At 54.1% G+C, this 12,500-nt stretch overlaps 1 protein-coding gene across 8 annotated transcripts in view; it reads left to right on the forward strand.

Annotated features, from left to right (window-relative positions):
- The window catches only part of PBX3 (PBX homeobox 3), a 114,708-nt gene that overhangs the window by 87,641 nt on the left and 14,567 nt on the right, over positions 1–12,500 (forward strand). For all 8 annotated transcript variants that reach the window (XM_084298862.1, XM_084298861.1, XM_084298867.1 and 5 more), the window contains 3 exons: positions 3,701–3,942; positions 8,751–8,941; positions 10,871–11,006. In XM_084298862.1, the coding sequence (XP_084154988.1) occupies positions 3,701–3,942; positions 8,751–8,941; positions 10,871–11,006 (569 nt within the window). The remainder of the gene's footprint in view (positions 1–3,700; positions 3,943–8,750; positions 8,942–10,870; positions 11,007–12,500) is intronic.

Below are 12,500 nucleotides of genomic sequence, written 5' to 3' on the forward strand. Positions count from 1 at the left end.
ATTAGGATTTGCTGAAAGATATGCTAAAACTGTGGTCTTATAACAAAGCCAAGTTCATTGTTAAACAATGTTTTAGTGTCTGTTTATGTGATTTGTCTAAATCATTGAGATACTGAAATGAACGTTGTAGTTATAAGCAGATTAAAATCAGTAGCACACATGCTTTTTATTAACTTATAACGCACTATTGTCACCAAGGATACCAGATTTTAAATACCGTGCGGACCCAAGTGCGTGTCCGCTGTTAGTGAGCCGTCCTGGATCTCCGGGGTCCGCGCTCGGGCAGCCCCTGGGCGCGCTGCGGCCGGGGGGGCTCCTCTGGGCAGCGCCGCCGCCGCCTCGCCGCGACCCTCGCGCTGCCGCTCGCGCAGCTGCAGCCCTCCTGGAGGTGATGTATTGTTGTGTTCCTTCCAGTCCGCGCTGCACCTTAATTCCACGATGCATTGAAAGGTCAGTGAGCTAAACAGTAATAAACTCATAGGTTGATATACTGAGGAATAAAAGAGGGAAACAATAGCCACTGAGTGTGAGCTTATATGTCAAAAAATACATATATTATCACCGTATTCAAACGACGAGTAATTTATAAAGGCAGGTGCTGGTAGGAGCAAACATGTTGCCAGCGAATAGCGAGAGCTCTCCTCCTGGCTGAGGAGCCCCGGCGGTGCTCTGGCTCCTCGGGTGGCGTTACAGCAGCGAACCTGCAGCCGAGCACGCTGCTGCAACGCGCGGGCTGCTGCCGAGCTGCGCCTTCTCCCGGGCTGAGGGGAGGTCATCGGCGCTGCCGCCGCCGCCCCCAGGGGCTCCGGGCCCTGCCAGGCGTGCGGGCCTGCTCCCTGCAGCTCCTCGGGAAGGATCGGAGGGAACGCGCAGCTTAATTCTCGTTAGAATCAGTTAATCAACTTGTGGCTTTGCCGTTCGAGTGAACGATGCGGCTCACTCAGGGGCAAAACAAATGTTACGTCCCCGCACGAACACTTCGTCATCCCTTTGTCTGCGGGCTGCCGGCAGGCTCACGCTCTCTGGGCGGGATGCCTCGGACACAGGGGTGTTAATACCGAGACGAGCACGCTCTGCCGGCCCCGTCACCCGCTCTGGAGACACGCATGAGGGCTGCGTGCAAGACACCTCCGTGGCTTCGTCGTTGTTTTTATCTGCTGGATTTCTTCCTCCTGTGCTTTGGGGCCTCTCACTGCCATCGACTCCGTTAGTCTCCGTTGCAGACATCGTCTTTTGCATTTCAACCTTGGGGAACATCCGCTGTCCTTTGTCAATTTACACAGGGAGGGTTGGGGGTTTTGAATATTAATTTAAGTCTGGATGGATAGTGTCATTTTGGACAAAGCCCTGTAATCCTTGGCCTGTACTCAGGAGAAAATGATGCTGAAATCACAGCAATTGTACCAAATTACTGCACTGCAGATTTTGGCCCGCCGTCTCGCAGCATCGGGGGAGATGAGCGGGACTGGTGCTGTGATACTGGAAGGGTGCATAAATTTCATAGCAGAAATGCAGCTGGCGAAAACCAGCTGGAATAGAGCACAGGAAGCACAGGCGGAGAAACAGTCCAGAAGCAAAAAGAAGAAATAACAGTAGAAATCTTCCGCAAGAAGGGGCTGCGAGCTGGAGTGGATTAAAACCAGAATGCTGTTAACCGTATGACCGGACCAGAAAAGCAGTAAGATAAACAGGAGGCATGCCTCACCGACACGGTGCAGGAATAGCAGCCCCCATGAGCCAGAATGCCTTGGGTTTCTGCCTTGGCTGTGCAAGAGCACGGCAGCAAGCAGGAAAACGTGGGGCGCAAGGGCCGGGGCGGTGCTGGTGCAGCCCTGCCCGCTGGGAGCTGGGGCTGGGGGCTCCCGACCTGGGCTGGCCACCACGGGGCCGCGGCGCCGGGCATCGCCCTCCCTCCGCAGGCACGGAGCAGCACGGGTGGCCGTGGCCGTGGCCGTGGCCGTGGCTGTGGCCGTCCCAGTGCGTGCACCCAGGGGTGTGCTGTGGCGACGCGCTCTATTTGCAAACCCCGTGAACCTCTGAGTGGGCAGCAGAAATAAGTTAAAGCGACGAGGAGACATTTTTATTATTCCCATGAAATTATATGGAATTATAGTTTTAAATGAAGGTGACGGGTTTAAAATGTGTATTTTAGAGCAAAGTTAATGCTGTGCTCTCTTGAGTCAGGGGGGCTGGCCAGCCAGGGGTCACTGCACACTGTGCAGAGCGTTTTGGGCACCACGGGGCAGTCTGCATGGGAGCGGCCGCTGGTCCCGCACAGCAACCAGCAGCGCAGTGCTCAGCTGTGTGTGGCTGCTGCGGGTGCTGCTGCCACTTCTGGTGCTGCCTGCTCGGAGCCTGCACCACTGTGAGCAGCAAAGACGGGCACAGGTGCCCTGCAAGCGTGCTGGGGGCAGCGGCAGACCCCCGGGACCTGCAGCAGCCAGCATGCCCGTGCCTGCTCTTACACAGATGTAAAGAGGTTAATTGGGCTGGGATGTACATGGCTGCATTACGTCTTTAATGGAAATGTTGTTTCAAGAAGCCACGGCTCTAGTGATTTTTATACGACTGTAATTATTTTTAAACTTTGTTTTCGGCATTGTTGATAACAGCTTGGCACCGTGCCCGTGTACCCTGATTAAACTTACAAATTGTCAGCCTTGATCTATAGGATGCAGGAGGGATTGCTGACTGAGCATCACTTCGGAAATTCTGGATTTAAAACAGAAATTAGATTTAAAATATTGTTCCCAACAACGAGTGCAAGAGCACCAGCAATGCTAACCACACTGAATACCCCAGCACCACGATAGCAACTGAATTCCTGCACGGCGAGGGGCGGCCCAGCCCCGTGGTGTGTGTGCCCAGTGCCTGGGCCGGTCCTGCACCTGCTGCTGCCTCCTTGCCTTGCTCCCCATGGCAGTCCTTTCTGAGCCATCGCCTGGGTTCTGTCTCAGCCATTTCCCCTTCCCAACGTGAGATCGCAGCACAGGGCACCTGTGTGGAGCCAGAGGCTCCTGGCACACGTAGGGGTGGTTGCATCCACGCGCCTGGTGGCAGTGGGAGCTTTGCCCGGAGCCTGCTGTAGCTCAGGGGTGAGCGGCAGCGTTTCGTCCCAGCACTTAAGGCCGATGCCTGGACCTTGTAGGAAGAATCCAATGGTGCAAGTCTCAGTCAGAATAATGCAGTGCTTGGACCCATTTGGAAGGAAATAAGAAGCAAATCAATTATTTCCAAATAAATAATGCACTTACTTTTACCACGTGGTCTTGCGTCAAAGTGATATAATGTGTAGGGATAATGCCAGCCTCGTGTAGATTTAGATATGTCTTGGAAAACAACCGGAAGGCACACGTATCTGTACTCATGTGAATATTCTTTTAATACGTACAATGAAATGTTTACAAATTCTACAGGGTCCTTTAAAAGCTGGAGGAAGACATTCTTGCTTTTTATGGGAAGCGATGGGGTTCTGTGGGATGGCCGGGAGCCCACAGAGTCTGTCTGCCCGAGTTTCACGGGCTTTCCTGGGAGGACAGGGCTGCCTGGGTGCCACAGGGCACGGCAGGGTGGAGGACGGCCAGGGCAGGTCCGACCCTGCAGGGCCACAGGGCCATGGCACCTCGTGTGAGCGGGCAGAGCCTGGCAGATGCAAGAAATACTGACTGTATTTTCTCTTGTTCTCTCTTTTCTGCCCAAGGTTTGAGCATCCGAGGAGCCCAGGAGGAAGACCCTCCCGATCCCCAGCTAATGAGACTAGACAATATGCTTCTGGCAGAAGGAGTCTCAGGTCCGGAGAAAGGTGGGGGATCGGCAGCAGCAGCTGCAGCCGCAGCAGCCTCTGGAGGGTCTTCAGATAACTCTATTGAACACTCAGATTACAGAGCCAAATTGACCCAGATCAGACAAATCTATCACACAGAGCTGGAGAAATATGAACAGGTCAGACATCAGCCTCTCAGTTGTACGTGTACCTGCTGCTGCTCTCGCACTTCTTACCGCCAGCACCCGCCGCCCGGGCTCCGTCAGCGCGCCCCGCGGCCCTGCAGGGGCTGGGCACCCACCGGGTCCCTGGGGCCACACGCTGGAGTTTGCTGGGCGCAGGGCTCATGTCTCGCATGCCTGAGTGTCTTCTGTTGTCTGTAACCACACAAAAGCAACACCTGAGCTGGTGCTCCTGCTTTTGGAGCCAGCCCTGGGTGGGACAGAGCTGGAGAGCTCCAGGTACTCGGTGCCACTCAGGAGCCCGCTCGGGACACGCTGCGAGCGCTCGTGGGCTGGGGCCACGTGGGCACCTGTGGCAAGCGGGCACGAGGAGGCAGAGGCGTGGGGCTGGGCTGGGGGGGCTGCACTCGGGCTGGGCTTTGGGAGCTGCCCCGCTGGGAAGGGCACAGGGAGGTCCTGGAGACACCCTCCTGGGCTGGCGCCAGCCCTCAGTGCCTCTGCCTGCGTCAGGAGCACGCTGCAGAGCGCCATGGTAAGGAGCTCGAGGCTGGGTCTCAGCGACCCGCCACGTGTGCTGCTTGGGGGGCTCAGGGGTGCCGTGAGGTGTGCTGCCTGCTGCTCGGCCCAGCGGTGCTGCTGCTGTGGGCATGGCCAGGCACCCCCAGGGGCGGGGAGACCCTCTGCTCGCCTCCTCTCAGTGAACATCCACATGGGAGCACAGGGGGAGGGAAGAACCGTGTGAGACCCCCGGCCCTTGCAAGCCTCAAGCAGTGTCTTTGTTTTCCTCTCCCAGAGGTGTCCTAATAAAGCTCACAAGCCCTGAGCCTAATCAGCTCAGCAAAACCTCATCAGCTGGTGGTTTCCCAAGCTGAGCGCGGGGAAGGCCTGCGCTTGCCCCCAGCCCATCATGGCAAAGCATCGGTGTGAACAGACCAAAACCACAAAAGAGATGTGGAGGCAGTGATGAAACCACTCGAAGCCACGAGGGCAGAGCACTGTGCACCGTGCCGCCCGCGCTCCCTCCCCGCCGCACGCTTCCCCTCGGCTGTGTCCTGCAGGGCTGGGCTGCCTTGCCAGTGGGGCCCTTTATTTTCAGTTTCCTGTTTTTTTCTGGTGAATACCCTCTGAAAGGTCCCTGTCTGCCTGGCTCTGTGTTTTTATGCTGTTGGGAACAAAGGCCTGGTCTCTGAGAGGCAGCAGTGCTGCAGCAGCTGTGGGGGGGGGGTGCGGGGAGGGGTCCTCCTGACCTCCTGCCCTGGGCACCAGCGGGACGAGGCTGGGGCAGCGCGCTCCTTGGCTCTGGTGGCTCTGCCTGCTCTGTAGCTGCCTCCTTCTCCCTGCTGTTCGAGGGGTGCAGGGCCTTTGTGCAAATGTTTTCTCCTCCGAGTGACCTCCACTCCTCCTGCAAGGACACCGAACGTCCTGTGAGGACCTTTGAGCTCTCCTGGCGTGGTGGTGCCCCAGCGTGCCGCCTGCAGTGCCTACCCGGGGGTGGCCACCAGATTAATGGGCACTGTCCAGCAGGAGCATGGCTTTTCAAAGCACAGGGACACAAGCTGGAGACAGAACTGGGGCCAAAGGAAATGCAGGTCGGTGCTTACAGCCGTTTGCTGGCAAGCGTCCTCTGACTCTAACAAGTTTAATGATGTGGGGGAACCGCGAGCATTTTTAGCCCTGTAGCTCCATTTACAAAGGTTTCAGCTGAAATGTCACAGCCATCCGTCCACACCACAGGAAACTTTGGAGGATGCTCAGATGCTGCAAGGAGACAGAGAGCGAGGTGGAGTTGTTCTGAAACATGTACGCTTCCCCCTGTTGGTCCTGACACCCAGCAATGTCTGCTCTACAGAAATATGATAATTTCCCCAGCCTTGCAGCAAACTGTCTCCTACCAGCTTGTCTCCAAACAGCGCCTGTCTCAGCAGCTGAGAGGCAGCCGGGACTCTGCATCCCTGCCTCCATCGCCTCCCGACGCGGGGCTGTCCTCCTGCAGGCGGCAGGGCCGTGGCCGGGGCGCCCAGCGCAGCCCCACTGCCCAGCAGGGGCAGCTCCTGCCCTCGCCCGCGCGCCTCGCGCCCCGCCGCAGCCGGCAGCAGACGCCGGAGTGTCTTTCCAAAGACGCTTTCCAGACGGAGTTTGATCCTGACATTTGTTGCCAGTTAGGGGAATGCTCTCGGAGAAAAAAAAAAAAAAAGAAAGGAAAGGAAAATGGAAAGTGTGTCACGCCATCACACAACTCTCCCCTCGCCGTGTGCCAGGAGAGATGGTCGTACACAGGCAGCTCTTTCCATAATTTACAGCTGCTATAATAGAGATGACATATTGAAAGCTATCTTCTATAATTACACTGAAATACATTTTTTGCTGTAGGCAAAAGTACTGTAAGGGTCCCAGGCCTCCCGGAGCAGCTGGGAACCTGCTTTCTGAGTTCACAGATGTCTTCTGGATTCACCCCAAACTGGGGTGAAGTGTGGCTCTTCGGAAGACGCCACCAACCCTCAGAGCGCTGTGGCACTGTGCGGCTGGGGACCGTTTTGGGCCATTTCCTCTCTTTTCCTTGCATTTGTCTGAGGAGTCTTGATTAAGCATTAAGGCTAGCAGAAGCATCCTCCGCTCCTACAAGGTTTCTGAGCAGGTTAACAAGGCCATCACTTATAACCTGACATTATTAATAATGTCTCAGGCACCAAGCAGAGGCCTGAAAAATAGTACTGAAAAAGGGATCAAGTAGCTCGGACGCTATAAATAAACAAGAGAAAACAAGACAAAGCAGTGGTGCCTTCTGAGCTTACTTCCACTCTGCTGGGCTGCAGTAACTCCACGGATGGGAGATACCGAGGAAAATAAATTAAAAGCAGGCCCTTTAAATAGATGTAGCCAAACTAGGTATTATCAAGCATTTCAAGGAAACTCAGGGAAAGATTTTTGCTTCTTGAAATTAAGAAACTCACTTTAGCTTTGAAACATACAATTTTTGATATATTTGTGGTGAAATATTTTTCACTGAACAGAAGTACCTGAAATTATTTTTCAATAAGAGTTACCATTTTAATAGGACTTTAGGAATGAACTCCCCAGGTCTGCACAGGTCTCACCGCGTGGTGAGAGGCCGGCGGCCAGCAGGGATGGGCGCTCTGCGGCTCTTTCGGGAGCCTGGAATGTCAAAACAGAAGGGAGGAAAACTGTGCAAATGGCAAACGAGGATTAGGCAGGTCAAATTCCTTGCCCTGAAGCTCAGACTGTGGTGGGCAGCTGCCGGGAGGAGCCCATGGGCCTGCAGTGCCCGGTGCCAGCCACCTGCAGCGGCACGCGTGGGGCACCCTGCTCCGCGCCTCGGCCGAGCGCTGCTCCACGCGGTGCGGCGGGGATGTAAATTACCCTGTAATTTACTTTCAGTAGTGTAAAGAAAAAAAAAATCACTTTGCCTGAAGTGTATGCATCTTTCTTAAGGGTGTACCCAGATTTTAATTATCTAAATGTAAATACTTAACGAATTTTACTTAGAGTAATGAGCTAAAGTGCACACTACATAAATGAGATGTTCTAATTAATCATGTATGAACTACTGGTTTAAAGAAAAGCTATGTGAATTCTGTGAATGTTGGGCTATTGCCAAATTGCTAATCAGCATTTGCATTCATAGATGGCTTCACTTAATAAGTTGTGAGACGTTCAGCAAATGTTATAGGAAATTATGAGTTTTTAGATGCATAAACTTTTCACTTTTAACTCTTTCCCTCACATAATCTGTTGAAATACGGGAAAATCACTGAAAACGCAGTTGCAAGACAAATTGTAGTGATATTTTCAACCCTGGCTTTAGTAGAAAGAGGGGAGCTGGAGTCAAACAGCAACTTAACATACGTGGTCTGAACGAGACACTGGTCCTGCTTCCCCTGCGTGATTTACAGGCTGCCGAGCATCGTGCTCGTAGCCCGTTCGTCAGATGCACGAAATCCTCTGGCCTTATTAGGAAGCGATTGCAGCTCTGCAGTGCGTGAGGAGGGCTGGCTGCTGCTGCAACCAACGTGCGTGCCTGCCGGGACCCTCAGCCCCTGCCCACCGCTCCTGGTGAGCGCTGCATGCCGTGAGCCCGCTGCACCGGCACGGCGCCGAGCCCCCTCCTGCCGCCGGGACAGGCAGGTCCCTGCCCCAGCCGTGCTCCAGCACCGTGCCGGGGAGGGAGCCTGGCGGCTCCACCGCCGCTCTCCCGAGCAGACAGCAGGCCCGGGTTTTGTTTTTGAAAGAGATAAAGGAGACATAAATCAGCATAGTTTGTGGCAGCTTGCAGCCTGCGTGGGGGGAAGCCAGGATGCCAGTGTGACAGCCACTTGGTCATGCAGAGGCTCAGAGCAGGCCAAGCCTGCTGATGATGCAGCCTGCAGAAGTTTATATCATTGTGTCCTTTCGCCTGCACAGTCTGGGCCTGGTAATTGATGGCTGCTGATGCTGCCCTCCCCACCGCCCCGGCAGCGCTGTACGGCCAGGCTGCCGCACGGCCTGGCTGTGACACCGCCTGCGGAGGGGAACTGCACAAGGCACCTCAGACAGGTTTCATTTCCCAAACCTGCTGCAAGGAGTTAAAATCTTACGTGCTGCTTGTCTAGGGGTCAGCCCACCTCTTGCAAGTGCATCCAGTGTGTGGAGCTCACCTACTGGATGTGTGCGATGTGCTCCTGTGGCCACGTGCAGGGATGGGGCAGCGTGGGGATCCCCCACCACTGCTGGCACCATGGGGTCAGATGCCAGCTTGTGGCATTTTGGGATGACACAAAGCAATTTCTGAACTTCTCCTTCCTTTGCAGGCATGTAATGAGTTTACCACACATGTGATGAACCTTCTCAGAGAACAGAGTCGGACACGTCCCATTTCTCCCAAGGAGATTGAAAGGATGGTGGGCATCATTCATCGAAAATTCAGCTCCATCCAGATGCAGCTCAAACAAAGTACTTGTGAAGCTGTCATGATTTTAAGGTCAAGGTTCCTTGATGCCAGGTAAGGCTGAGATGAGTACCCCATGCTCTTGCTGGGACAAAGCAGCCCAGTGGAAGCCTGGTGCTCCTGGGAGCTGTGCCTGCACACAGGACAGGCTGCTGTTCAGAGATCTTTCATAAACATCAGCATTTTTGAACACATTTTAGTGCAAGGATTAGGTTTGTTTACCCTGTGCTTGTTTGTTTACCCTGCTCGAGTAGGAGTCACATAGGGTTTGTGCAGAGGGCTGTTTTGTCACCCCAGCAGTTATTTAAGTGGCTGCAGGTACCAACATCTCACAGCATAAGGCTGGAACTGGCCCCATAACGAAGAGCCCAGTTATCTGGGAGGGATGCGCCACAGGCTGAGGCTGACTGGGTTAGCAGCTGCCTGTGCCTGAGGTAAGAAAGGCGACGATGCTTTCCAAAAGCCAGATTTGCTGGCCCTTCTCCCAACAAGCTGTCGCTCGGCTAGGGTAAGGGAGGAGGCAGCACCTCCTGAACCAGCAACAGCCACCACATGCGTCCCTTGCAAAGCTGCTGGAGCTCAGCACTGCTGTCCGCAGCAGCTGGAGCACACTGCTCTTCCTGGGCTGTGAGGAGACGGGCAGGCAGGGATTGAAAAGAGCTTTACAGACACAGCCAAATTTGCTGAGTAGCCCCGACAAGGTGGGATGTCAGCCCCCAGCACTATCCCTTTCCCAGGGTGCTGGCAGCTGGCCGGGCCCGGCAGCACAGGGAGAGCCCAAGCAGAGGGCGAAGGAGCCTCAGGCGCCACGCAGAGCCTGCCTGTAGCAGCTACCTCCTGCTTCACACCTGAAAGCTGTGAGGAGCTAAACAAGAGCAAAATAATTTTATTAACAAGGAGGTCACTGGCAGGTGTGGCAAATTAGGGTAATTACAAACAGTTGGAGGAAATGTCTATGGAGAGCTCCAGTAACTGCAAAAGGTAAAGCTTGCAGATGCACATTTTAAAGTGATTTCTTTAAAAAGGAGGAAGGTAAATAAGGCAAAATGAGCGGAAGCACAGTAATGAGATAAACGCAGCTCTAGGGAGAGTCTGCCTGCTCCAGGATACAGCGTCGTTAGCAGCATCGTGATACTCCTGGAAGAGAGCGCTGGGGATTGCCGCTCGGCTGCCTGCTGGCCCGAGGCGCCGGCAGTTTGATTGCAACCAGCCCGGAGGGGAAGGGAGCTCTGAAGGAAATGTTTAACCGGTGCCTTCGTGAGGATGCTCTCAGGGAGGCAGGCAGCCGATGTCAGCTGGGGGGAAGGCAGCTGTGGCCGTGCAGGTGCTGCCGCTGTAGCCCGTGTGGAGGGGAGGTGGCGCGAGGCGTGCCCGTGGCACTGAGGCGGCCTTGGGGTGGGCAGGCCGTGCCTTGGCGGCCCGTGGTGCCGTGTCCTGTGCGTGGCCGTGGAGTGAGCATGGCTGGGCCCGGCCTTGCTGAGGCCACGGGAAGCCAATTAGCTCAATGAGTGCTAGATAAAGATGTGGCATGAAGGGGGTGCTGCTGTGCTCACCCCAACAGCCCTTTGCAGGAGCCCCGGCTGACCTGCCAGCAAAGGGGAAGAGCTTGGTCACACTGTAATCGGCAAAGGGAGGTTCAGCAGTGCTGAGGGTGATGGCACTGGTGGCTCCATGCCCTTCCTCAGCTCATCTCTACCCTGAGTCCTGCTGCTGGCTCCAGTCTGCTGCAGGCGGGTGGCATTGGCGCACCGTCGGGGTGAAGGCCCCTGTGGAGGCTGGGGGAGGTTGGAGGCAATGCCCAGACCCTGCCAGGGCCTGACCCCACAGATGGGTGCTGCAGCTCCTTGGCATGGAGCCCACAGGGCTGGGCAGCTGCTGAGGGGGCTGCGTGCTGTGGGTGGGCAACGGGGGCTGCTCCCACCCCACGGCCCAGCTGGAGCTCTGCATGTCTGGAACAGCTGTGGTTTTCTTGTCTCTTTTCAGGCGGAAAAGGCGCAACTTCAGTAAACAAGCCACAGAAATCTTGAATGAGTATTTTTACTCCCACCTCAGTAACCCTTACCCCAGTGAAGAAGCCAAAGAAGAGCTGGCAAAGAAATGCAGCATCACAGTATCGCAGGTAGGCAGCAGGTGGGAGCGCAGCCTCCTTCCTCCACCTCTACCCTGGCAAAGGGTGGGCTTTGACGGGGACCTGTGAGGTACGGAAGGTCCCTGCCCCAAGCGCCTTCCTGGTCCCTTTGAATTTACACTATTGACCAGGAGTGGATGTGAATTTCAGCAGGGAATGGGGCATGGCTGAGCTGTGCGGGGAACGCAGCGTGACTGCGGGCAGCTGGGGCTGGTCTGGGGTAAGTGAGTGTGTGTGCAGTGAGGAAAGTAGGAATAAGAAGAGGTAATGTTAGCATCCTAGTCTATGTCAGACTTCTCTGTACAGTCAGAGCTATGCCTAGTTGAGACTTATCATCTGTTACAGATTCATTACAACTTAACATTATTTTGGGGAAAGCCAGTTTATTGACAAACATATAATCTATCTCTATAGATCCGAATTTCTTTGATTGGTTGAAGTCATTTCTCCAAGCCAGGCAGGAATGCAGCCTCTCGATATTACTGAAGTGATGTGAGTGGTTTCTTTGTAGCAAAAATGAACGATGGAGGCTGACTTCATTTTATCATATATAACAGATGTTACTGTAAAGTTAATGCAAGAAAAATAGTATCCCCTTGATGAGAAGGGCACACTTTCGTTGTCTGCAGTTGTTTGTGTGTAGACCAAAATACACGTACAGCTCTAGAGTGGTTCCTCACGGTGGTGTTCAGGCTGATGACAGCTACATCAAGTGTTCTTTCACTGTTTCCTTCACCAGCTTAAAAAGCAAAATAACATCATTCATTTCTTGTGGCCTGTGTGTTTGACAGGAAGCCAAAATAATCCCACAGCAGATCTGGCTCATACATTTGCCCTGTGAGGGAAAGCTTGCATTTGGGTGGCAGAGAAGTTCACCAGCAGTGTCCTGTTCTCCAGCTGTCCTGTTGCGGGGCTGGCATGCCATCTCCTCCCTGCTCTGCTTATCAATATTTCAGGTCCTTTAGAGGAACAATGCCTGCGGCGAGTATGTTAACTATTAATGATTGCAGGCTTCAGTATTGGCATTATTAGCAATGCAACCTTTAGCTTTATAATTAAGACCTGAGTTGAGATTTACTTTATAGGTCTCCATTGAATCCATGAAAAATTCAGGCACTTCTATTGAAGACTTCCAAATGAAACTTCCAAATGAGAAACTTCCAAATGAGAAAGGCCACCCAGATCCCCAAAATCTGATCTTAATTAAAACTTTGGAAGTGCCATCAGAAGTACAAAGCCATCCTATGCCATGAAAAAAGCTGGTGGAGTCGTGTGTGTGCCTTGCTTGCTCCACAGCTTGCAGCACGTCCCGAGCTCCTGATGGGTGGGAAGCGTGTGTGCCAGGTGCAGGTAAGAGGAGGAGGCTGGGGCAGTTTTTCCCAGTCCACTTACCAGTGGCTGTGGTGAGAAGCAGGACTCTTGGTTTTCTTGCATAATGCTCACAGTGAGAAGGAAGCAAATGTTGCTCCAGTGAGCCTGCTGCGC

This window comes from Netta rufina (genome assembly GCF_964035555.1).
Source record: "Netta rufina genome assembly, chromosome: 20".
In the NCBI taxonomy this organism is placed as follows: Eukaryota; Metazoa; Chordata; class Aves; order Anseriformes; family Anatidae; genus Netta; species Netta rufina.